Raw genomic sequence first — 26,286 nt, 5'->3', positions numbered from 1 at the left:
AAAGACTATACAAATGTGCTGTTTTAAAGATATTTCTAGCATTTGATAGAAATGATTTGATTTTTCATATATAAATATATATAGAGATTGAACTGACCAGAATATTAGTACCTTTCTATGAATATGTTTTTCAAACTGCGTAATGCAGATTTGAATTATTAATGCTGAATTGATTGTTTGTACAAATGAATTGGCTTCTGCACTGTTTTTCTATTACACCAGTAAATGACATGTGAGTGTCATATGGTACTGTGGTACATGTCAATGATCATAAAACTTGGTTCATCCTGATCAGTTCCACTTTTTGAAGTTAATAACTACTCTGAAGAAAAAAAAAAGCAAAAAAGAACAAAGCAGAAATGTGAGCTGGCTCATACACGTTTTTCAACATCTTTGTCCTCTGCAATAAAACATTCACATATCATATTCTTAATATTTTTTCAGAGAATTATATTCTTTTTACTTAGGGGTTTTCACTTCTGTGATATTTTCTTATGAAATTGATTGTCATTAAATGCATGATGATTTCTTTTATGTTGAATCCCAGACACCTTGCAATATTGACTGCATCAACTTGAATCAAATTACTAAATGGTATCACCTATCTATGTAAGACCTATCACTGTCAGAAATTATTAGCCATCAGCTGCATTGTTGTCATTCTATTAATGTAAAGAGTATCTATTAAAAAAAACCACATGTAGTGATTATACTGAATCCATATTCTTCTGTAAAGGCCCAGGACTTTTAAATAATAATTTTATATGATGGGCTGTTTCCCACTTCACTTAAATTGGCATCAAAGGGCATCAAAGCTGTCATAAACTTTGAAGTTCCAAAGTGTCACCCGGCAGCTAACAATTTCTTTGGCTGTGGCTCAAGTCTGATTTGAGAAACACATCTGTGATGATTCAGATAATTGATTTCTTGTAAAGTATGTTTTATGCTGTGAGAGTCTGTCCAAAATATCCTTCATTTTGCCTCACGATTGTCATGGAGAGAGACCACTGAAAAATTAAAAACTTAAAACATAAAAAAATTTAAAAATTAAAACCCCTGTTTGTTTCACCAGTGGGGTCAAAATCATGTGCCTGATTCCTAGCTCACTGTTTCCACAGGTGCTGTTTGCTATATGCCACGCTGAACTCAAAGGGGCACCCTGCCCTTTTTTGCACGATGGCCCTGGAATCCTCCCCACCTCCTGGCCTGGCTGGTTTGAGCTTTGGCGTGGTCCCTCCTCCAAGAGAAGACCCCTCTCGCCCGTCCTTAACCATTGTGACAGACAGACTGAGATGTAAGAAGCCTCTCCATCAAGGACTGAGACATGAAACCCCTGTGTGAAAAGGCCCTTCTCCTCCTTCCAAGACTGGGACTGAAACCCCCAACCCGGGGTAGGTGTGTGGGGGAGGCAAGCTGACCAAAGCGAGATGTTTGCTGTCAGGTTGTGACCACTGGACCAAGAAAACAATGACTCTCACTTACTGCTGAGGACATGGACTACCTGTTACACCTATTCCTTATTGTATCTGTTCCCCCCTCCCCCCCCAATTTTCAATAGAATTATCATAATAAAAACCTCTGAGTTAGCTACAGATTTTGAGATCTCCCAACGTAACAGGTGGATCCTCGACTGGACTGGACCAAAGGACTTCATCTCTATGTTTGGTAGCTATATCCCCCTCTTTCTCTCTCTCTTTTCTGTCTCTTTCTCTATATTTTTCTCTCCTTTAATCTCTCTATCGCATTTTGCTGTGGTCATTCAATAAATGTGCATTTGTTTTGATTATCACTGCAAACCCCTTTGTACCGTGTTGGTTTTTTGTACCCTGAGATCACTCCCACGAACCATCACGTCATCTGTTCACTAGGACGGATCGTGACATATACAGGACAAGAAAGGATGATCTCAAACTTGCTAAAAGGAGCTGGATATCACATGACATTACATACCTTGCTTTCCTACCTGAAGTCTTTCTCTAAAGAGCAGAATTTACCAGTGATGTATGAACACTCTGAGAAATCAAACATTTTATAGGGTAAGATGCCCTGGCCATCAGCTATTATTCTGATTTTGGGAAGGAAGGGAGTGGGGGTAAAGGATCACTTCCCTCTCTTGGAGCTAGGGAAGGGATTGCTTCATGGTTACACTGGCTTTTGGGCAGCAGGGCTTTTGTTGTCCTGGAGAAAACATGAAAAACTGTCATATACTCACAGGATATGGTCAGTGAACACATGAGCTAAAATACTGAGCACGTACATGGCAAAAGCTCCTCTGCAGGGTTTCTTATTGCCACTTCTCTCCACGTATCACCTTCACCCTTGTCTTCAGAAAGCCAGCTCTCTATGGGGAGACAAATCTCTTCAGCAGACACAGGGACCACTCTTTCAAGTCTGACTCCCTCCAGGTACCAGCTGGGATCATTTCCAGAGTTGTCATGGCCAATGCGGATTTTATATAGCTGCCCAAGATTTCTGAGATTAATCTGTAAAAAAAAAAGTTAAAAAAAATCCAGATTTTAATAACAAATTACACTGCTGTCTTTAGCCATCCTTCTTATACTGGGCATGCAAGCTAAATGTGCAGCTAACATAGCCAAGAGTAATGAGCTTTGTTAGAAAACAAAGCCTTAATATACAATGAATCCCAGAGACAAAGAGTAAAAACATGTGGAGTAGTCTGCAAGTGTAATTTTATTGACTTCAGTGCTGCATTATTTAAAGTGAGTAAAGGGCTCAGAGAATCCAGTCTGTTTCTAGACCTCTTCAAGGAATCCATTTTCTAGTGTCATAATGTAAATCTCTCTTGCTAGACAAATCCTTTAACAAGCAGAACTAAGTTCAGTCATTGCTACACCAAATCATACAAGTCCATACAGTTACCATCAGCAGAGCCCTATTATCTATTCCTACCACTTATCAGTCAGCTACTTTTCTCATTGACTCCTGTTTTTTTGTGCTCTGGTGCCAGGGTTAACTGTTTCTGTAAGTGCTGATGCTACACTGCAGCAAATTTAAACAATAAAACATGACTATGTCTCATTGAATACTGCAGCCTTGAAATAAGAGCCACTGTGTTTTGAGTTGCAGAAGTATTTTGGGCAATTCTGATGGCAGGAATTGAAGCACAAGAGCAGGGTTAACCACTTTCAACCTTTTTTTTAACTTTTTTTTTATCAATGTTGTGTTTGAAAGGTCATGGTAATTGGGAAAAAAATCACCAAGTAAAAAAGAACAAAAAAGAGCTGTTTCCTTTACTATTATAGTAATTTTGTACTATTTCACATCAAAACAAAAAGGAAAAAAAGGAAACAAACATCCCTGAGGCAAGCCTGGCATAACTAAGTCTCACAGGCTGAGGGTATGACATGTATGCTAGTAGTAAAAAGTCTGAATAGAGTCATACTTATGACCATTATAGTAGGTTTTGCTATATTAAAACAGTATGTTAAAGGAAGATGAGCCAGCTGAAGATACAATTATAGCATTAATGCAATAAAACCATGTATACCTCAAAGATATACTCTTAATAATCACAGTGAAATTACAACAGATAAAAAAAGTACTCTGACACTAGCCAAAAAATGTAGCCAGGACATGGGCTAAGTTGCCCTAATAAATGCCACCCAGCTGCAAAACAGAGACCTCTGCAGTGGGCAAGGGATGCTAAGGTTACCTTGAAAATAAATATAAAATTATATTAGAACTCTCAATCTTTATTGCAAACTGAGTAGAGTATGGTATGGTATGGTAGTATGGTAGTAGAGGTGGTGCTCTCCTGAGACACAGGCACTGGCTGCTATTTGTGGTGCAGAAGTGTTAAAAGGAAATTTTGTAAATAAAACACTGGTGCCTTGCGATCTTATGTCCATAATTAAGTTCTGGCTTAATCCCTGTTGAAAGAGAAGCATCACAGCCCTCACAGATTATTGTTTGCAATAACCATTACCATGATTCTTGGTCAGGACCAGGAAACGATTAAAGAGTCCCTTTCACTTTCTGAAGCAGCTAATCAGTCATTTGGCTATGAGGCAAACTGAAACACTGATAAAGCAAATCTTGCCTCTCTATTTTATATATATATATGAGTTATAGTATGTATTATAGGAGTTGGCTCAAAAGTGAAGCTAAAACTTTTAAAATTATATTGATTTATCACATTATGCTAAAGTGGATTTTTTTTGTTGTTGTTCCAGAAGGAGATCTAAGATGTGAATATGTTTCCAGGTGAATTCCCATGCAAAGACCATGAACACATCCTTCTGGTCCTTCTTCTCGTGCTGTGCTCCAGCAGATCCATTTCCTTCTTGTGCTGGAGGCCCTAGAGCTGGAGCTGGATACAGCACTCCAGTTGGGGTCCCACAAGAGCAGAATAGAGGGACAGAATCACCTCCCTCACCCTGCCAGCTGCATAGTATATGATTTTTGGCAGACCACTGATACAACCAGAGAAAATATCACAAAAATAAGCACACGTAGGAGAGCTGACCAAGAAAGGTGGGGGGAAAAGAAAAAAAAAGAAATTTGAAAAAGGAGAGGGAAATTATGTCCATTTATCACCATATCAGCATGCAGAGACTTCCTGCTACTGGATAAGCAAGAGAGCAATCCATCAAACCTAATCAAATAAAGTTTCAAGGTAGAGAACAGAAAGTTCTGTCCAGACCTTCAGGTTTCTCCAGGAGATGTATCTAGTTGCAACTAGTTCAATTAGATTTATTGAAGTCCTGTTCAGCATCTCTAAATATGTATGTCCTTGTGTCTTTCTGTACTCCCTAGCGCTCCCTAACATTCACACTCTAAAAGCAGTTATGATATAACCAAAGTAAGAAAGTTATGACCACATGCTAAGGGGCAGTTTGCCCAAAGTTTCAAGTCAAATATATTTGCTTGCTTTTAGCTAAGGGGAGAAACAGCATCAAGCATTCTTGTCTAATTGACTTACAAAATAAGAGGTTTTTGTATGGTAAACTATGCTGGACTTAGAGGTAATGGCATATTTCTGAGTCTGAAAAGTCTCAAAAATAATTCAAAAGACAGAACACTGCCTATTTGATAACAGGCTTAGTAATATGCTCATAATTTTTGCATAATATTATTTTTCTGAATAATTGTTTACTAGTGACCTTGGGGGAGAAAAGTCATGCTTATTCTTAGGTAGAAATCAGGCAACGGTAGAGAGGAAATCAAATCTATATGATGTACATGTTCCGAAAGACATGTAATACAATTAGAAATTTATTTTTTGTGCCAATTGCATATTTGGGCCTTGGAACAATTCATCTTGATGTCTGCTCAGATATCACATTGGCTTCTCAGTGGTATTGACTCGCTAACATGTTATTTTTTGTCAATTGGAATGCCGTCAAATGTATGTCAGAATTTGCTCTTGCAGTGAAATGCAGAGGAAAATATTCTCATAACACAGCAGAGCTAACGATATTCTTTTGACAACATAAACAGCGTCTTGAGGTTGCTTCTTCCTTCCCTGTGTTGAATAAATTGCCTTGAACTTCTGCATGACTTGAACACAACCTGGCATTTAGAAATCTACTTTCACAGCCAGAATATTCTGTAAAAAGTTGTAGAACAAAGTTGACTTTTTTGCCCTTGCTAACAATGTGTTTACAAAAGCTGCAGTCTAGCTGCTCTATGATGTTCTAGCACTAAAGCTGCAAAAGTAACATTCCTTTTTATATGGAAAGAGCCATTCTGATAAGCTTGTAATAAATGTCCAAAGAGGAAAGGATGAGTTGAGGACTAAAGTGTCACTCTGAAAATCAGGCAGCTAAGTTCTATTCCTGGATTTGCTTTAGGCTTCCTGAGAAGCTACAAAATTCACAAGCTCATTTTGCTCCACTTTCTCAAATATACAAGGACAACATTTACATGTCTTTTACAGGGACATAGCAAATCTCTCTTCATAAATTTTGAGATACTCAGAAAAAGGCACAACTCTGAAATTCTATATTTTTTTCTATAATGTTCTGTTCATTTTGAGTTAGTTGCTACTGCTCTAAAATTCAATTGAGATGTCAAAAATGATGAATTGTAATGTTGTAATAGAGTTTGGACATGGAGGGAAATTCAAATTCCACTATGATGTGGCTTACATCAGCCACCTATAGAACATAAAACTTAAACTGCAGAGGTGACAAACAAGGGCATGGAAACACAGATTGAGGTAAAGGGATCTAGACACCACAAACATCAGGTATGGTGATCTTCTTAGGGATGGCCTGTTAGAGAAATCTTCTACAAATGCCAACCTCTTCCCAGAAAATGATTTTGCAAAACACCTGAGTCATCATCTACAGTTAACTTGTTGGTTGATTGTGGAACTCCTGAAGCATTAATCAGTTCATGTCCTGTAATAAATTCTAAAGGCAATGGGCCTCATATAGACATTGCTTATGTGACAGACTTCCAGCACCTAATAGGCTTAAAAATATCATTGTGACTACCATGATAGTGGTCATTCTATTGCCTTTGTAGCATTTTTCTTCACTGTTACAGGCAATAATATCAATGCATCATATTTCATGGGACAAGTACCAGTACAAATTATTGAAAAAACTGTCCACCACTTTCAAAAGGGCCATGTTTTCACACACAGCATCTTTGATTTAGTCATATTCTAAATTTTTGCAAGCAGTTAAACTAGACTGACCTGCTAAACAATACACCTATATACTTTGCTCATTGCTACTATTTATAGGACTAAATAATTTTCTTACCATAGGCAATGGGAACATTTTCATTAAATCATGTATTAGACAACTTGGCCTTACTTTTTGAAATTGAAGCTTAACAAAGCTCATATTTTACCATTTGTCTCTAAGCATAATTGAAATCCAGGTTTATCAGCAAGAAGTTCTACCTCAAGAGGATGCAAGGACTGAATTTTAATTCCATTTCTAAATGAGCTATGCAAATACACTTTTTGGTCCGTAGCATACCTGTGGTATTTTGAATGGAGTCGGTATGACCTATCTTCATGTACTTAAGATGTTTCACTAAGTGAAAAGTGAAGTTCCTTGTCTGAACAAGAAAAGATTCAGTGGAAAGATACTTAAATAAAAGGATGGAAAAATACCTGTGATTACTCCTTTTCTCTTTTATTTACTAGAATAAGCAAAATAATATCACTGCTTTCCTGTTGTGCAGAGAGTATCCTGCAATCTCTTTGAGATAAACTCAGGCTAGCATGAAAATCATTTGGATAAATCAACACTTCAGAGGCAGCTGCACCAAAATCCTAATGTCGAACACACCCACCAGAGAATGTGCTTGACAGACAGTTATTAATTTCATGTAAGGCCACTTCATTAACAGAATTTCAGAGAAGTCAAGTAGAGCAGTTGGATTCCCAAAAGAAAGAAAAATCATTGATTGCATCAGTCTAAATTCTACAGCATCAACATGCAATAGAGAAATCTTTGGAAGTAGATGATATTTTTTAATTGTGAACACGCAGCTAATAACTGTTGCCAAAAATGCAATAACTATTATACCAGTACAGTACAAAGGGTCCACCCATGCTGATTGCTTTTTCCAGATGTCTGAATTCAACCACTTTGTTAATTGTGCCCAGAAAACTTGGCACAGTTACACACTAACCCAAGAATTAGAATATGTTATAGGTGCTCACACAGAAATATAACACTGTTATGAAAAAGGGTGGATATGGACATGAAAGGAATAGGATTAAAGGCTACACAAAGATCAGCATTATTTCTTCCTACTTCATACATGCTTTGGTCACAAAAATAAATTGCTTAAACAAATACTGCTCATTGCACAGTGACTGTTAAAACACTTTCTTTTCCAGTGCACTCAAGCTCTGGAAGAACTTCACTTTTACTGTGGGGTTAATCAAATTATGCCAACAGCAAGTACAAATATTCATATATATATGTATATACACACACTTGGTACTGCAGTACATACTGCCTAATTACTGGACAAGTAACACCACATTCCCCACTCCCATTTCTTAAAGATGAGATGAGCAGTGTTTTTCTCCAAGATTTTTTGTAAGCTCTTTACAATCCTGTGTTGTTTCTTGGAACAAGCTAAATTTTGTTTAATGCACAGCCTGTAGCTGATGAAGATAATTTTACATACTTCTCCCTTTTATCTCAGTAAGGGATGAGGTTCATCTTGTTATCATATGCATTTCACAGACAGTGACAGTTTCATGTGGAGTAACAGCCATGGGTATGACGGTTTTGTGCTGCCTTAAGCAGATCTGACTAAAGCCTGGGCTTCTTTTAGTTTTATTCAACTGTTTCTGGACCTAAATGGTCGTTATGGAAAGCATGGACAGCTGTAAAATAGCAGGACACAAGCAATGTCCAGCTTTCAGGCGCTGTCAGTACTATGGTTAGGAGTGTGGATAGCTACATCAGTTCTTATGTTCTCTTTTGCAATCTTCCCACTCTGGAAGGATTCTAACTGAGCTCATTTCAGCCCCTTTTATTTGAACATCATGAGCAAAAGCATGAAAATGGATTTGTTTCAACCTGTTTTTGCAACATTTAGTTTTCTTGTCACTGTTTCTCATTTTACTTTGGAGATCTAGTTTTGACTGAAGAAAGAATGACTATGGATCCAGAGTACAGGAACGAAGGACTCACAGTGAAACACAACAGATTCTTAGAGTCTTTAGGGCTGATTCTAAAGAAAGGATTTTTAATTACTCATGTATAGGTTAGTCAAAATGACTGATAATTTTATTTAAACAGGAGGAAACCAAAATGAAAAATAACAGGTCAAGTTCTAAGTGCACATTCTTGAGATGCAGTACAGCATGAAGGTGCATCTGATGAACATAACTCTTAACAAAAAAAGTAAAGTGGAAGTGAAAGGAAAATGGCTGTCTTTAACACTTTAACAGTCTCATCATAGGAGCACTTTTATTAAGTTTTATGGTATTAAGTAGCTCTTCAAGTATTATATGAGCCCTGCTTTACATCTCCCTATATTACTCTCTGGTATTTGCCCTAGACCATAGAGTGTTTAAAGGATTGTTTATGTGGATGAACAAACTCCAAATCATGTAAATGGATGTGGCACCAGCTTTAAAAGTTAGAAAAATGAGCTCATGCAACAAAAATCACACCAGGGATGGATTTCAGTTTCCAATGCTCCTAAAATATCATGCATACTTCATGATCTGTACTTGCAAACATGGAACAGCTACCTTCCTTACAAAGACAGCCACCAACTCCAAAGTATAATCTAAGGTTAAACTGAAGATTTTGAAGATTTCTTAGGAAAAATTCCAGCACTTCTAGTAGTTTAATTCAGTGTTATTTTTTTTAAAAAATTGACAATGTGTTGAGATTCTTAAGACCAACACCATCCTAAAGAGATGGAAGAGATGATTATGAAGCAAATTCACAAAGCAAATCATGGAAAAAGTCTTGTTAGGGAAATGCTAGGTGCTGCCACTATGACTAAGGCAAGCAGTATTTTGAAAGCAGATCTACTGAACCAGTCAGTGTTTTTACTGACTTCATTATTACTAGAATGGCAGAACTTGTACCCGAAGGTGTGGAATTATTATTATGTATGGAAGTAATAAAAATTGAGAGATTGCAGCTGTTTTTTACAGAAGATAATATGCTTACAGTCTTATGCTTATTTCTCTTTGACACAGAAGGGAATATTTAGCATGACCAAACATTAAAAGAATATTTTTAAAATAATTTCCTTATCAAACAGTGTGTACAGTCATAAGAGATAATTTGGCATGTTTCAAAGAATGATGATGCAGAATACTGGGCTCCAGAGAATATAATTTACAATACAATTAAAGCTCCAGTGTCTTGAGCAACCCAGCGTTCTGCCAAAATCAGTATTTTTGAAATACTGAGAAATACTCAGGGACTGTGATGACACCAGAGGAAGATGCAGGAAACAGATCAGAGCTGTGATGAAAGCTGTAACTTATGGTAGATTGATATTCCTCTACTGGAGAAGGAATGACTCTCAACAGAAAAATGATGCCCTAAAAACTATGCCTGAATAGTAACAGAAGCAGAAATCCACAGCTCAGAACTATTTTCTTTGAACACACAGGGACAATTCAGAGCAGAAAAGGAAATCCATCAGATTGAATTCTCTTTTTTTCCTGCTCCCATATTGTTTATCCTTGACATACCCATCTGGTAGGAAAAATTGCTAAGCCACAAGAGAAAATGCTGTGCAGAGTACATATGACTGGCTTGAGGAAACCTAGAACCCAGGACTCCAGTCAGAAACAAGAGCTGTCCCCATCACACAACTGTAAATTACCTTCAATGAATTTCATGTACTGCCATCATGTGGAAATCTCTGAGGGTAATAGCCTTGTTACATTATACCTGCACTACAATGGACTTTGGCCAGTTTTTAATTTCATTTACACAAACCTTAATCAGAGATAGCCAAGGTTAATGAAGTTGCACTTGCTTTATAAAGCAATAGAAGCAACACTAAAATTAAGTTCTAGAATGAAATCTCAGGAGGGTATAAAGGAGAACCAGCTGATTTACTCAAGTTTTATTAACTTTCTTTTTCCATTATTTTTAACTTTACTGAATATTCATTGCATACTTTTAGATATCCAACTTACTAAACAGTTAACTGTGCTTTCTATCAGACTACTATCCTTGTTTTTTTTATTAAGACAATCCTGTACAGTTTGGTCTCATTCTCTTTTTGTGGGCCATTTCTTTGTGATTTCTTATGGTTGTAAGTGTGCCTACAGGGATTTTGAAACTGTATGGTATTTTGATTGTTTTTGTGAGGCATGACAGTGTTTTATTTGTTTCCATTATATTATGCTGATCTCTTCCAGCACCCTTCATCAGTAAACACTTCCTTTTTAAAAAACTATGCTAGAAAGTTTCTGTCTGGCTGATTTTGGTATCAAAAGATACTTTCTGTCCCATCTGTCACTGATTCCTCATCATGTGTTTATTATGCATAAGTTATTTAAACCTAGGTGACATATCACAGATTTAACTACTGCAACAGGTACAGTCCTGACCAAGGAACTGCATGAAGTAGAGAAAATGGCACGAATTACAGGATCTGGTAGAAGTCCTGAGAAATGTCATGTTTCTGAAGCATGTCTCAGAGACTTTTTTGTCAGCAGAGAGAAATATCTCCATTTGCTTGGAGCAACAGGACAACACTAGTTTAAATCACATGAATAAACTTAGTCTATGTGATTTACCTCTAGTTTCTGGCCACCCTTCTTCCCCCTTTCCTTCTTACTTTCTCCAATGAAAAGTTCACACAAGACTGGGCTTCAGTGGAAGTCTGAGGAAGTTTGTGGAAGAATTTACAGTGGACCCTTCCAAAGATGGATATGCAACACAAACCACAACCAAGACTATCTTACTACATAAATGCAAAGAAAGTTCTTTTACTTCTTCAGATGAACATCTAGTGTAATCTAGCACATCAAGAAGATGCAAGTATGAAGTAGATTCTGAGAGACACGTCTGTCCCATGCAGCTGTGAACACATTTCCCGATTCAAAACTCAGAGCCATAAAAGTCAGCTGCTCCCTCAGAAATACTTAATCATCCTTACATGTTTCTTTGAGTCTTTTTTATTACCTCTATTATCTAGTTTTGAGAAAAGCTACTTTGCACTTGTTTTGAATTCTCCAGTGTTTATATAACAGCCATACTGTACCTTAAATGTATCTTCACTGTTGGGATTAAACAGCTGCTGTTTCCCAGATCCCAAAATAATAGGACCAGAAGCTTTGTTTTCTCCATAAGCATAAAGGAATACTGTTGCTGTTGTGCCAGCTGTTTCAAAATCCCCAGTGACTACTGTTATCTTCCAGTCTCCTTCTGTAAAGTAAAAAAAAATAATTAAATGCTTTTAAAAATGTTACTTATATGAAGCACTTTACTTGAAAGATGTAAATGAAAGCAGTTTGGCTCAAGGACTGTGACTACTTGGCACCCAAAAGGTAATGATGTCAGGAGAGGGAACAGAGGACTGGCCAAATACTACATCATTCCAACTCATCTTAAGCAAGTTATGGACCAAGGATTGAGGAGGTTTGCACTGCACTAAAGCCAGAAATATGAACACAGAGCTAAGTGATATTTCTAGTGATAACCCTGAGGGTCAACACAGAAGCAGACCACCGTCCAGAATTTGGATTATGATAACAGTATAACCAAGAAATGCAAAAGGAAAAATGTTGAAGTATCCCGATTAAGTACAATTTCCTCTCATTTTAGGGTGATGTGATACATCAACAGAGTTCCATTTGCCTGGATGGGGGCATGATACTGAAATCAGCATAAAAAAATAAAAGGTTTTGTAGAAAAGTCTGAACTAGATTAGGACTCATTAGAAAATCATTTTATATAAAGCTCCCTGACACTAAAATGTCATCTCTGCTCCCATAAAATGTACATGTTATTTAAATATTCAAAAGCAGCTTAATATAATTCTTATTTTGAAAAAGAACAATTCATAATTGTAAAATGCATTTCTGCATCTGAAAAGATGGGATTGCACGCTTCTCCACCCCTCATTGATTGCAGCTTTTGTCTGTGTGAAACAAGTTCCACACAGCGACTTAAATTCATTCTGTTCAAGGCAAACAAGAAATGAAATACCAGCCCCCAGTCATCTTATAAATAAATGCCATAGCGTCCACTGCACTTTTCTTAGTAGAAAGCTGTCTGGTAATGCCTGCATGATTTAAATCTGTTGTCTGACAGAGGTATTTATCTTGGGCCAGACTCATTATCAGTCAGTAATTTGCCCCACAAAAATTGAACTGGAGCAGGAAGTTTGATTTCCTGTTTTCCAAGTCTTTAGAGGTCTGGCTGATGTCTGGTTTGGGAAGGTGATAGAATTTTAAACACACATAAATACACAGCTGGGAATTCAGAAAGCAGCAATAGCTCATTTGTCCTGTCCAATCAAACCTGGCCCACAGACAGAGGGAAGGAATTGTCCCCTGTACTCTGCTCTGATAGAGACCCCACCTGGAGTACTGCATCCAGCTCTGGGCTCCCCAACAAAATAAGGATGTGGACCTGTTGAAACAGGCACAGAGAAGGGCCATGAAAATGATTAGGGGCTGGAGTTCCTCTCCTGTGACAAAAGGTTATTGTTGAGCTTGGAGCAGAGAAGGTTCCAGGCAGGTAGACCTTATTGACAGCCTTTCAATATATTAAGGGACTTAAAAGAAAATCAAAGCATTTTTACAAGGACATGTAGTAATATGTCAAGGGAGAATGGTTTCAAAGTGAAAGAGGGTAGATTTAGAAAAGACATGAAGAATATATTTTTTTTAATAAGGATTGTAAGACACTGGAACAGGCAGCCCAAAGAAGTTGTGGATGTCCCATCTCCGGAAGTGTTTGAAGCCAGGCTGGACGAGGCTTTGAGAAACCTGGTCTAGTGGAAGATGTCCCTCTCCATGTCAGGGGCTGTACTAGGTATCTTTAAGTATTTCTTCCAACCCAAACTATTCTACAATTCCATAAAGGAAGTGAAGCATCCAATTTTCACTAAGAATTATCAGACACCAGCTTGTAAGAAACTCTTTTGTGCCTTTGAAAATCTGCATCTTCACAGCTTTCTCTATAGACTCACTTTCTTGATAAAAAACACATAGCACCAGAAAACAAAAGGATAAACATCAATTAGAAGAGAGAAAAGCCTCTATATGGTGGAAATAAAGAGCATAAGGCAAGGGCTCCCTGACCCATAGAAAAAGAGCTTGTTTACAAAAAATTCAGCCTTGTCCATTTTCAAACAATATAATGTTAATGTCTTAAAGACAAAGTTCCTTTGAACCATTTGACTGGAAAATAAGGACAATTCCATTTACTAGGGTTTATGAAGACAAGGGGTAAAACATGACCCACTACTCCTCCTAAAATTTCAAACATCATTCAGAAATAAATACACATTTTAAAGCAGGTAAAACGTATTTTCTTTTTGACATATTCAGTGACTAATTGTGCCTCAAGTGGTTTTGATGGCCCTTTCTATTGTATTATCCTCTCAAAGTCAGTCTTTTGTTAAGCAAGGTGGTTCTGAAATGATGCAGTGATTGAGGCTGTATTTTCTAGCTAGTTCATCTCCAACCTCCCAAGTTATAACCTTAGTATCTATAAACTATTTTGCACACAACTACCCCTATGAAGGTAAATTAGGGGATCAAACTTCCCCAAAAACATAATTTAAAAGAGTTTTGGTTTAAACTCCTCTATATTGACTTTGAGGCTTGTTCCTTTTTCCTGGAAGTAGAAAGGACTTGTGTTTGAAAGACCATGGGGGTATAGGAAAAGAGCCCTTAAATTTCTAATCTCTCTGATGCCAGAAATCCTCATTGCAGTGCATTGCCTGCTTCCAAATAGAAAAGGGAAACAGTATTACAAAAGTATTACAAAAACATAATTCTTGTTGGCATCAGAAGCTGGGTTGTTCTGATGAGGTAGAGTACCGATAGCTCCTTAATGACTGAAGAGGAACACACTTTGAGGGGAAAAGAGTACAGATTAAGGTGTTATGGCATCACTGTCATTTAGCATATGCAGAGGAAAGGTACAACCTATCACCTGGGGTCCTGGGGGCAGCAGAAAGTGGTAACTTGCCACAGATGACTGTCCAGACATGTATTTTGGTTTGGGTTTTTTTTTTTTCAATTTTCTATATTATTAGAAACAATACACTAGAAAGTTCTACTTCCTGTGAAAATAATTATGGGGTTTTTAAGAAATTATACAGTAAGAAAATGCAATATATTTAAAAGCTCATGGGAAAAGAAGGTAAGTGAACAAACTGACAGATCAACCACTAAACCAGGAATTGGAGCAGCCCCTCTAGGTATAGGATACACGATTTCAAGTCTCTTTCCCACTGATCCATGTTTTACCAAGTGCCCCAAACAGGAGGCTATTTGTTTCACACACTTTTGGATGATTGAGACTTTTGCACAGCTTAAATGACACAGACCCAGCTGTAGGTGCAGAATTTGAATTATGGAAGGGAAGGTCTCTCAGGACAGGCCATGCAAAAGTGAGGTGTGTGGAACAGATTAACGTACAAAGAATGTTGAACAAAGAGCAAATTACTGCCTGCTGGAAAAAGAATAGAAAGCAGGAAGGACAAAGACACTTGTGACTCAAAAGAAAGCCTATAACAGGGTAGGGTTTTAATGTATTTTCTAAAATAACTGGGCAAAAATTTTATCATTACCACTTGCCATAGGAACAAGGTTTAGGACAAGATATTTGGGTCTTCATGGATATTTTGATTTATATAACAAATTTTGAATAAACATTTTCAAACTTTCTCACAACTCCTCTAGAACATTGTTCATCCTGCAGCATAGCTGAGAAATTCTAATGTGTTATTAAGAAATTAAATTTGATCTGCTCTAGTTGCCAGAACAGAGAAGTCAACCTGAAAAAATATGAAATCACAAGTAAAACAGTAAATGAAAAACTATAGTCCAAGAGAAAAAAATCATGTTTTAAAATGTTAACAATAAAAAACTGAAATTAAGATAGATCACCAGTAAGTACTAGAAGAATAGGAATTTTTCAAAGAAGCAGAAGGAAAAATAACATTATGGAAAGAAAAATGACAGAATAAAAATAAAGTATAAGCAAAGTTATTTATTAAATTAAAATGTGAAGTTCAGAGTTTACTGAAATGTTCAAATAGTGTGCTATAATTAATGTTTTAAAATAAATACAAGTGGCAACAAGTGTGTAAAGCAATTAGTTCTGAAACAGAAACAGTCTTCATTAAAATCAGAAAACAAGAACAGTATTTACCATTTGCTTCTTGCATTTTCAGCTGCTGATTTTTTTTAAAGTCTGCAAAAAAAAAATCCATTAATAAAGGATCTTTAATACTACAGAAAAGGTTTGAAATAAGATATCAAAAGGACATTCAGTTTTTCTAGCCAATACAAGAAGACTCTTTCTTATTTGTTCCCTCATTACTTTCTCATTATCACCTATACCAATTATATAAATCCTGTTCTCTCAGAAATATAGCAAATCAAGCTGCAAAATCAGTTAACTCTGATATTTACAGTGTAAAATCTGCCCAGATTTTTTCAGAGGAAAAGGATTACTAATTATTTTTCTTACTTCCATAAAGTAACAATAAATATTACCTTGAGGGTACAGCTCAATTTCTGAATGTATTATACCTTGAGATATAAATGGAAGCCACCTAAGAATAAGAAAGAAAATAAGAAAGCAGGTAGGAATCAATTTTTATTTACATTACCATATAACAATGGTCCATATCCAATTTTCATACTGTGTACATCTAACAGCAAAGGGTCTCTACTCCTAAAATGTTAGTATTACAGTAGAAATTATTTGACTCAACAAAGGAACTTGTTTTGTGCAAAAATAAGAGCTATGTAGGTGAAAAATACACTTGTATCAGATTAAGAGACTCATATGGCATTACTTTACTTGTTTCTATAGATAAACAGAAGAATATAGCACAGAACATTTTTTTTTCAATACTATGGATTGAGAGGTAAGTATAATTTGTGTGTACCTATTGCAGTATTTCTTAAAACTACAGTTCAGTGTTAAAACAAAGATGGAACCAAACATTTCTCTTTCTTATTCCTCCTATAAATTGAGGACAGATAAATGAGTCTCAAAAAAGGACAAATCAAGGAAACATTCTTTAGGTTTCCTAGTCATGTTACCCTAGGCTATGTATAATTTTGAAAACTTTTCCTTGAGAACATGGATTACCAACAGCTTTTATTTCCTCTTGCTTGGTAAAAAATCAGCTCTTTTTTTACCAGAAAAGGAATGCAGCAATCTTCTGGGCTGTAGTTTTTTATTTTCTCAATCCACTTCCATGAACTCTCCAGGAATGACCTAAATCACTCAGTCTCCTATGAAGCCTATTGGGATTCCAGTACAAGCTGGGCAAGAAAAGTCCAGAGTAACTTATGAAGTTTCCAATTTTTTTGTCTTGAAAACAGTACTTGGCAAATTCATATAAGAGCTACTCCTTAAGAAATAAATTTTCTCTTACTAAACTACTTATTTCTATTACTTCTGCTAAAAACTGATGGCACAGACATCTTCTGAAATCCCAGATGCTAAAAGGTATCAGTAACTAGTAATACTGTATAATTGAAATCGAGCAGAAGGTGTTAGATGTTCAGACTCTAATATCAGGTTTTAAGACAGATAAAATGCTTATGTTCCTTTGGTTAAATGAGAATAAAGACAGAACTTTTTTCATGTCCTGGATCAGAAAATAGCTCTGTAAAATAAAACAAATGTGAGGCTGAAGATTACTGAATTAGATTTCTGAAGAGCAAAAACCTTCTCCCTCCTTGAATAGAGCACAAGTACATTTTGGCAAACATGGAAGTTACACCTGATCCCTACCACTAACTTATTTTAATCCCTTTTCAGTGGAAGGGTTTCCTTCTAGAGAAGTTCGACATTAAAAAAGAAACACTTGTTCCTTTTTAACACTCTCTATCACAGAATAATAAACATCTGGTGTTAATTATCACAGAATTAACACAGCAAAGTGCCCTGCCATTTATCATTCCTAAGCCATATTGCTCACTAGAAATAGCTATGACACAAAGAAAATTTCACCTACATTTTTTTTGAAAGGTAGCAACTCCAGCTAGCAACAACAGCTGGTCTGCATCCAAATCTGCTCAGAGAAATCCTCAGTCTTATACTACTATTTATAAGCATCTTGCCAGTTGAAGAAAAATCTCAGATTTAGAGAGTTAATCAAGGTGAGAAAACATCTTTATTCCTGTTTTTGAGGATGTGACACCAAGAATTGCAAGAAACTGTTCAAGGTTATGTAACCTATTCATTAAAATCCAGACAAAATAACTAGGCAACATGTATTTATTAAATATTATTAATTAAATGTTATTTATTCCGGTGCCTTGTCACATAGGCATATTGTTCCTCTTCACTTTCTTTATTTCACTCGAGTCATGCATATTCCCATGAGAGAAACTGTAAACTGGAAACTCCAAAAGTGGGATTACCATATTTTTCTAAAAATGCAAAATTAAGTATTTATCAATTGACTTTTAAGATGCTCATTTAATAACTTAAATGGAACATCTACAGAATAATTCCAGGCATCATATTTGTCTCTCTGGCCATGCTGTAAAGAGAGTGAATGCTAGTCTTGGAGGGAAAACCTTGTTTCTTTCCCATTTAAAAATACACTTAATTTAGAATATTTCAGGTGCTTTATCTTTCCTTCCTGAAAGGAAAAGTCACACTTACAACACTGATCCTGTAAGATAAGGCTGTACTTTTAATTCCAGTAACACAGACTCAATATAAGTGTTTAACCTTTGCTACAGATCATACAGAACATTAATTCAAGCAATCTGTTCCGGAATAACACATTTTGTGGATTTTATGAAACTGTGAAATAATCAAAAAATGTCTTTGCCTGAAGAACTCACATTTAGTACATCAATTGACGCAATACTTGTAGTGATCCATATTGAAGAATATTTAAAAATTTTGCTGTAAAAACTACCTTTCACAATTGAAAACATATTCTGAGTTGCTCTCAGCTTCTCTGACAATGACTTTATCACAGTACCAGTGCTGGGACTGGGTACTGGCCTCACAGCGCAACAGCACCTTCTGCAGCTTCCCGAGGGATACAGCTTCCACTGCAAAATCACTGACCTGGGAGACAGAGGACACAGCACTCAGCAATTTGCCACCAATAAGGCAGTCCAAAACCTGAAGTGTGTTAAAAGCCAGATCAATTCCCACAAGGTACAAAGATTTCAGCTGGTTTTAATGACAGCTGGACCGTATTCAGAGTTTGGATCTGAAGAGTTAAATGCCTTTCGATGAAGTGTCACAGTAAATAGGAAAGCACAGCCAAACCAGGATGCAGTAACAATCCCCCAAAATATTGGGCTTTTACAGCCATCATCCAAAATGCTGCACACAATCCTTTAGTATTGTTTCAATGCCTTGGCATTTACATTACTCTTCTCTAGGTAAGAAACACTTAAAGCTGTTGTTTCCTTTGTTGATATTAAATCAGACCTCATAATTTTCTCTTTTTGGTTTCACCTCCTCTACTTACATTTTATTCTACTGAAAGAAACTGAAATCTGACATGCTATTTTCCCCTTGTTATTCATCTAGGCTTGTGCTTATAGTTGGAAAGGATTGTTTTCATAGAAACATGAAGCTGATCAGGTTCAGGTTGATAATTTTCTGTCCCAGGAAAAAGCACACAGCTTTCTGTCTCTAAATATAATGGTCCAGATCATTCTTCTCAGTACAAAGGAAATAAAGGAAAGAAATACACTGGAAAATTCATATCTGTAAAGTTCTCAGTCCTCAGCAAATGGCAGAATTGAGACTGCCTGTGCAAGATTACTTATCCCTTGTGTATAGATAATATATGATCACAAGCTAGTCTCTCTGAAAGATTCCTGCCTCAAAGTGTGCTCAGGAGGGCGACAGATTTTTCAGTATCTCCTTTTGTCTTCATTATCTTTATGTCTCTATGCATTATTTACTGCAACCACCCAAAGAGCTCAGTGAAATAGAAACTGATTTCCCCAGTGACTTCACCTTTGCACTTCTCCCATAGCACCCTGGTTTTCTGCAACTGCTTGATCTCTTTTTTAAAAGGCCATCTGCATAATATTTCAATTTACCTACCTAGTTAAAGCCCAGAGTTTGCTGCCAAAAGCTGTCAAAGATGCAGAGCAGTGTGGGTGCTCAACTGAGAAACAGAGGGGTTAATTTACTGAAATATTTAACATTTCAAAGAGCTTACTAGGTGTGCAGAGCAGAATTCTATTTGAACTCAGTTACAGCTATGGTTGTTCAGAGAAATTAAACTGGTTATGCAGCAATACATAAGCATGAAAAATGTGGTCACTCAGGAAAGTTTTATTTTAAGCAATTTACCCAATATAATGCAGAATGTCTGTGGCAGGGATGAAATCAAGTTGTTTAAGTCAGCATTCTACTATCTCTGCCAAAAATGATACATCCCAGTCCCTTCTCTGCTGCTCCAAACAATCCACTGTCTTATTCACCCATTTCCATAACAAAGTGCCCTTTGAACCAGTCCCCTCAGCCCCTGTGTAAATAATAGGCTGAACTGACTATCAATCTGGCTTGAATAATGGCCCCCAGAAAATTCCACTTAAATTCTGCATTTTAATTTGAATAAAACTTTATCTCTCATACATTACTAACGCATAAAATATCTATTTTAAAATAGTATAGATACATTTAAAGTTTTCCAGTGGGTTATGGCTATTTTTAGCACTTTAGGTACTGCTTTTCATTTGGTAATTAAGTGTTCCACTAAAAGCTTGGTACCGCTGGTTGTACATACAAGTGTTAATCCTCAATAGACCACAAAGGAAGAAACAGTCTCAATAGAAGGTCACAAGAAGGCTAGTGGCAGAGTTAACATTAAATTCAGTAGTTCCTGAAATTTTACCATACTGCAGAAAATCAGGATGATGTATATTTTACCTTTGAACGAGCTAGGAGGTAATCAAGTGAAAGAAAAATTACTTTAAGTTTGTCCTGTACTAATCACAATGCTTTACTATTATACATTAAAATACATAACAAACAGACCTACTAAGATCTGAAATCATGGAACAATTTCTGTACACTCTTTTGGAGCCATCTGTAACTCATCATACTTTGAAAGGATATGTTTTAAATTCATAGGCAGTTCATCTCACCATCTCAGGGTGAAGCCCTCAAACAATTTTTCTTTCCCTTTTCCTGACTATGTTTTCACTCATCCTCTTAAATCCTGGGTCAGTAGAAAAATATTTTCCTTAGTTCTTAAAAGTTATTTAGCTAAACTTATGTGGTTTGCTTTATTACTATTATTAGGAACCTGTATAGCCTGTTTACAATTACTTAACTATATTCACAAGGCTAGGCAAATTTTTTTTCAGACTTACCATTCCTCTCTGAAATGGTACTGGTGCACCAGTTTTATGCAGAAGTCTTAGACCAGAATCTCCTCTTTTTCCATAGATACACAAATAAACTGCACAGTCTGTATCAGCTTGCTCCAAGTCACCAGTGTGGACATAAACACGGTATGAAACAACTTCCAGAAATAACCAAAAGAAGAAAATTCAAGTTATATGTAATCATAACTAATTTTAGCTTAATGCTAACAATGACAGTAGGTCTGATCTGCAATTAGTTTTCTGGACGATACTCTCCAGAAATCAGTCAGACTATTTGCTTTTAAGATTGCTAGGACCACAATTTGGTTGGCATTAACACTGAAAAAGAGGTAGCCAATATATAAATAACTGTATACACACATACTTGGATAGATAGGTTTTCCAGCTTCCACTACTGGAAGTTCACACAGAAGTTCTCTATCATCACGATTCTTTGATAGCCATATGTTTGCTGGAAAATTCAGTGTTTTCTTGCTCCTTAGATGTTGCAGTATCACCTGGAGGAGAAGCAATTCCAAATATAACATAGTTCCAGTGCTTTGTTTCTCAACAGCAAAACATAATTTTGTATATATATGGTTTTTTTCTATCTCAGAAAAAAAGTAACACAATCAGTAAATATGGCATACAAAATTTCAGTGTGAAAATATTTTTGTTTTGGCCACTAGAATGCAACAAATAAATCTGTAGTTGTAATTTGTGTGTTTACCATTTGCAGTGTCCCCAGGTCTGGTTTCAGTGAGTAAACCACCTCTATGTAACACTGCCTGGAGAACTCAAGACTGAAAACCTTCTGGTAGCTGCTGTTACATGACACTGAGCTTTTGGAAGATGTGGAACGATGGACACAGGTTTTTTATTTTAGAATGAAAACTGGATGAAATTCATCAGCTGAATCCTTCTGAACTTTGACAAGTAGAGGATACATTGGAATATTAAATCCATTTGTATTATCTTTGGCTCTTCTACAGCAAAACAAAAAATAACCTGGGTACCATCACCATCTGTTTATTCTTAAGATGGTTAGAATTCAAATTTCTAGAGTTATTTGCTGCTGTACAGTAAGATAGCTGCCTTACTTGTTTCCTATAATTACAGCACTCTTTATAATCTTTTATGAAAGTAGTTTTCTTGGTCTTGAATTACAATACTTACTACAAGGGTTTTCCAGAGGTCTTGACTAGCAAAAGGAAATCAAAAATTATCTTTCTGCAGTTGTGTTTCTGAGTGTGCATATAATATGCATAAGCCTTGCAAACAAAATTATGAAAACAAGTACTCACATCCAAATTCCAACACTTAGGAGATCAGAGCAATACATGTTTTTATCTCATTTTTTGCAATAAAATATTATTTAAAGTAAAATGAATACTGCTTTCAACACCAAAGCATGTATTTATTCTAACGTGAAATACTTTGGCAGCACTGATTCCAAATCTCTAATATTTACTGGCAGTGCCCTCTTGCTGATTCATAACAATTGCATATGTTAACTCATTTTTCAGAAAAACACAGCTTTCAACACGATTTATTTCTTGATCTGAAATGAAGTTTTTGAAATCCCTGGCTTACCTTATGAAATTTGGAACGAAATATTAAAGAAATATTTAGTAACCAGCAGGCGGGAAAGTGTAATATTTATGTTCACATCCTGTTTTATACATTCTCAGTTAAGACCTTTGGGTTAATGTAAAAATCTGCTATTATTGCCTAATTCTGATTGTCTAAATCAAGCTTTTAAGATTATTCTTTTTCATTTGAATAAACTTGTTTCCTTTACAAATTCAACACAAGAAACAGACGAAAAATTCTTATCCTAGTTCTAAAATACGTTTTACATGGGTGTCAGCCTTAGGAAGTATTTAGAACAAATTTTGTCTGGTGAACATCCCTAAATATCAAGAGAAATATAGAATTAAAACAAAACAAAGAAGAATTTTCTCACCAAATTAAAAAAAAACCAGCAGCTTTTTTCCCCTGAAAATATTCATAATTATGAGAAATGGTGGGGCCTGTTATAACTTACTTTGTTTACCTTCCAGCAAACTTTATTCATTCCTGGCAAGTTGTTGTCATGGAATGATTGATGCTCCATCATTTTCAAATTTTCAGGGCTGGAATCTAAAGCTAGAATCTCCCTAACACACTGAAGAGTATAGAAACACTAAAGAGTATGGCAAATTTTCATTAAGCAAAATTTGGTCAAATACATCAATACAATAAAATTGCTGTCTGCAGGAATTAGGAATAATTGCAAAATAATCCTACATATTTCTATCCCTTAGGAGGTGAACTGTATCAGTGTTTTTGTCATCTCTACAGCAATCTAAGAACACAATTCAGTAACAACTTATCCCAATCAGCATTTATTGTTTCATAAACCTATGTCTTTATGAAAAGATGGGCCTTTATTTCACATAAATTTAATAAAATGGGAACAAAATCACCATAAAAGTCTCACCCTCTGTAAGTTCCACTCGGGTTGTTCATCTGGTAATCCATCAAGTTCAATTCTTATCTTGTAGATATTGCCAATGCTGTTTATTTTAACCTGAATAAAGTCAGAACAGTACAGTATAGAACAACATAGAATTACATCTTTATCTTTGCAATTGATTCTAGATTTATCTGAACTATCGTAGTATCTGAGTGCTCAGGAACAATGCATAATATTTGATTGGCAGGTTTGAGGTTATAGGATTCAGAAAACACATTTCTTCTGTTTTGACTAAGCAGATTACTGTCTGAGCCCCAGTTTGACCAGATCACAGCCTAATGGAATCACAATGCTTGACAGGAGAATGATTTGAAAGCTATTTGAACTCTTCAAAGTTTCAAGAGTAAAAAAATGTTGGTGAGGGTTTTTCATGAGAGAAATGAGCAATACAGAATTACATCCTATAAACAAAATTACATCCTCTGACTACAAGTCACAAAACTTTCATAATTCTGCACAGATGACCATAAACCCTAATATGTCAACATGAAGGATACAAAATTTTGGAGACCTCAAAGAATAACTCCCAAGGGTTGGCAGAACTTCTGCAAAACTTCAGAAGTCACTGATGCTATATTTGCTTTCTAACTATGATTTGCATTCATTTTCCCTTTCAAGCATTAAGTGTGTTCTTACTTACAAAAACTATTCTATGCAACCCTATGTTCAAAACTTTAAATGAACCTCCACTTATCTAGGGTTCATTTGAAGTTTAATCACTATTGAAAGCAAGCATTAATAATTTTAGATAATTTATAATGTACCTTTAGGAATGGAAGAGTGTGTTATTATGCTATTTCTCAAATAATAATTCTATTCATAAAAGATTGGTAACAGCCTATTTCTTTCCACAATTTACATCCAAAAAGCCATTTACATTGGACAAAAATTGTCTTCATTCTCTTAAAAACACTATATTATCCACTCATTCTATACTTTCATTAACAAAAAGCACTCTTCTCATTTTAGTGGTCAGTATTACCTCTTCTCCTGTATCAGCTTTTGGCTCTTTGTGCTTTTATGTAAGAAAATTTTATGCTATAGTCACAGCATTGTCATGCTTTAGTCAAAGATTTCTAAAATAAAAAAACTGCTACTCTGGATTTCCTGAACATTGAAATTTCCAAATGGTTGTTTGAGACAGAATCTGTGGGTTTCACACATGTTATTTGTGTTGGTATACTTGTTACATCAACCTGACTTCCATTAACCAACTAAAAGTGAACACCAGTATTGAAACACTGATGTGACAATATAGTTTCCTTATTTTCCATTGGCTTAAGAAAATTGCTTTGCTTTGCTCTGCCAAGTCATATCCTTGTTTATGCTGCATAATATTCCCCTCTAAAAGTAGTCTTATTAGAGTAACCTGGAGACTTTGGGATTAAAGCAGCAGTAAAAATTATGGGCATATATTCAGCTTGAATGCAAAAAAAAAAACCCACATGTATTGTCTTTCCCCCATTTCACAAACAAACTAAGCTACTTCTCAAATAATGTGGGTATGGTCTTCTCATTCACAGAGCTGGTGCTCACTGCATATACAAGGCTGTCATGTCATTTGTTTATTCTAATAAACCCCTCTTCAGACTTTCAGTTAATAAAGAAAAAAGGTTGCACATAATTTCATGTATCAACACAACCCAAAACAAAATGTAGAAGACTAAGTCAGAATGCAAGAGTGTTTTCTTCCTAAAACAAGTATAGGTCTTCCTAAAACAAGTATAGGTCTACCAAAGTAAAACTCCGGTAGTCTTGATTTTTCTCATGCACTGTCTTAGGAATGATTAAGCAGGCAATGAAAATTCACATGGATAAGGTAAAATAAGAAAGAGAAGGCCACATATTGAATGGTTTTCAGTTCTTAGGTTAGTTCTACTCAAACTTTTTACAGGTGCACATGTTGCTGATAAACGTAAAGTTAAAGAACTTTAAACTGATTCCTAATTGCTGGATTATTTTAGCCTTTCAGAAGCTGCTTTCTTCCTAGAACTCCTGGCAAGAGCTATGATTAAGTTGATTACTTTAAGAATAAAATTTGGTATCATCTGTTCTAGAATATATCAGTAAAAACATAAAAGTTCAAAGACAGAAGTGGTAAGAAGAAGATGTAACTTTTTTTATGTCTTACACTCCTATCTTCATTTCAAGACCTGTTCTGTTAAACAAGTACAGGATAAATTTTAAGGGGAAAAAGAGAAGAAAGAGCTCTTACTCATAGGCTTTTTCTTTGTGGAGTTATCCACTGCAGACTGAAGAGTGAAAAGCACTTCAGTGACATTTGCTGTTTCATGCCTGAAAGCTATAGTGTCAATGTGATGAAAAAAACCCTAGGAGTAGCCCCAGGTGCTGAAAGAAAGATCCTCCTCTCTCACAAGATCAATATCTGCAGTACACAGCCATAATGGGCCACATCCATTTTAAAGAAGAAAAATTGGTCCATCTCTTTTGAACATATGGATTAACTTTGCAAACATGCCATTATCCAACATTGCTTATAAATTATTTACTAATTAGGAGAACAGGATTCCCTGTGGATCATAATCTATAGCCTATATGCTTAGGAAATGAACATTATGGTATGTTGTCTCCCTGCCTATGCCCTATTCATAGAGACAATTATTATTATTAATATCATTGACAATTGGACAACAATCTTGGATTGTATGAAGATTGTATTAGAAGAGTTGATGAGTCCAGAAAAAAATCACTAAATATGTAACTTCTGCTTTAGCTGCTGAAAACAGCAATGTTACATGCATCTCAGACAGAGATTTAA

The 26,286-nt window shown here is 35.9% G+C and overlaps 1 protein-coding gene across 1 annotated transcript in view; it reads right to left on the bottom strand.

Annotated features, from left to right (window-relative positions):
• RP1 (RP1 axonemal microtubule associated) overlaps positions 1–26,286 on the bottom strand; it is a 164,908-nt gene that overhangs the window by 96,867 nt on the left and 41,755 nt on the right. The window contains exons 18-24 of the mRNA XM_066547495.1: positions 23,472–23,561; positions 21,375–21,507; positions 20,996–21,147; positions 18,565–18,719; positions 16,169–16,227; positions 11,692–11,855; positions 2,258–2,483 (exon numbers count right to left, since the gene is read on the bottom strand). Coding sequence (XP_066403592.1) covers positions 2,258–2,483; positions 11,692–11,855; positions 16,169–16,227; positions 18,565–18,719; positions 20,996–21,147; positions 21,375–21,507; positions 23,472–23,561 — 979 coding nt within the window. The remainder of the gene's footprint in view (positions 1–2,257; positions 2,484–11,691; positions 11,856–16,168; positions 16,228–18,564; positions 18,720–20,995; positions 21,148–21,374; positions 21,508–23,471; positions 23,562–26,286) is intronic.

The sequence above is a fragment of the Molothrus aeneus genome, chromosome 1 (genome assembly GCF_037042795.1).
Source record: "Molothrus aeneus isolate 106 chromosome 1, BPBGC_Maene_1.0, whole genome shotgun sequence".
Taxonomy (NCBI): Eukaryota; Metazoa; Chordata; class Aves; order Passeriformes; family Icteridae; genus Molothrus; species Molothrus aeneus.
The sequence above is the reverse complement of the archived record's forward strand: the minus strand, read 5'-3'. Positions and strand labels throughout refer to the sequence as shown.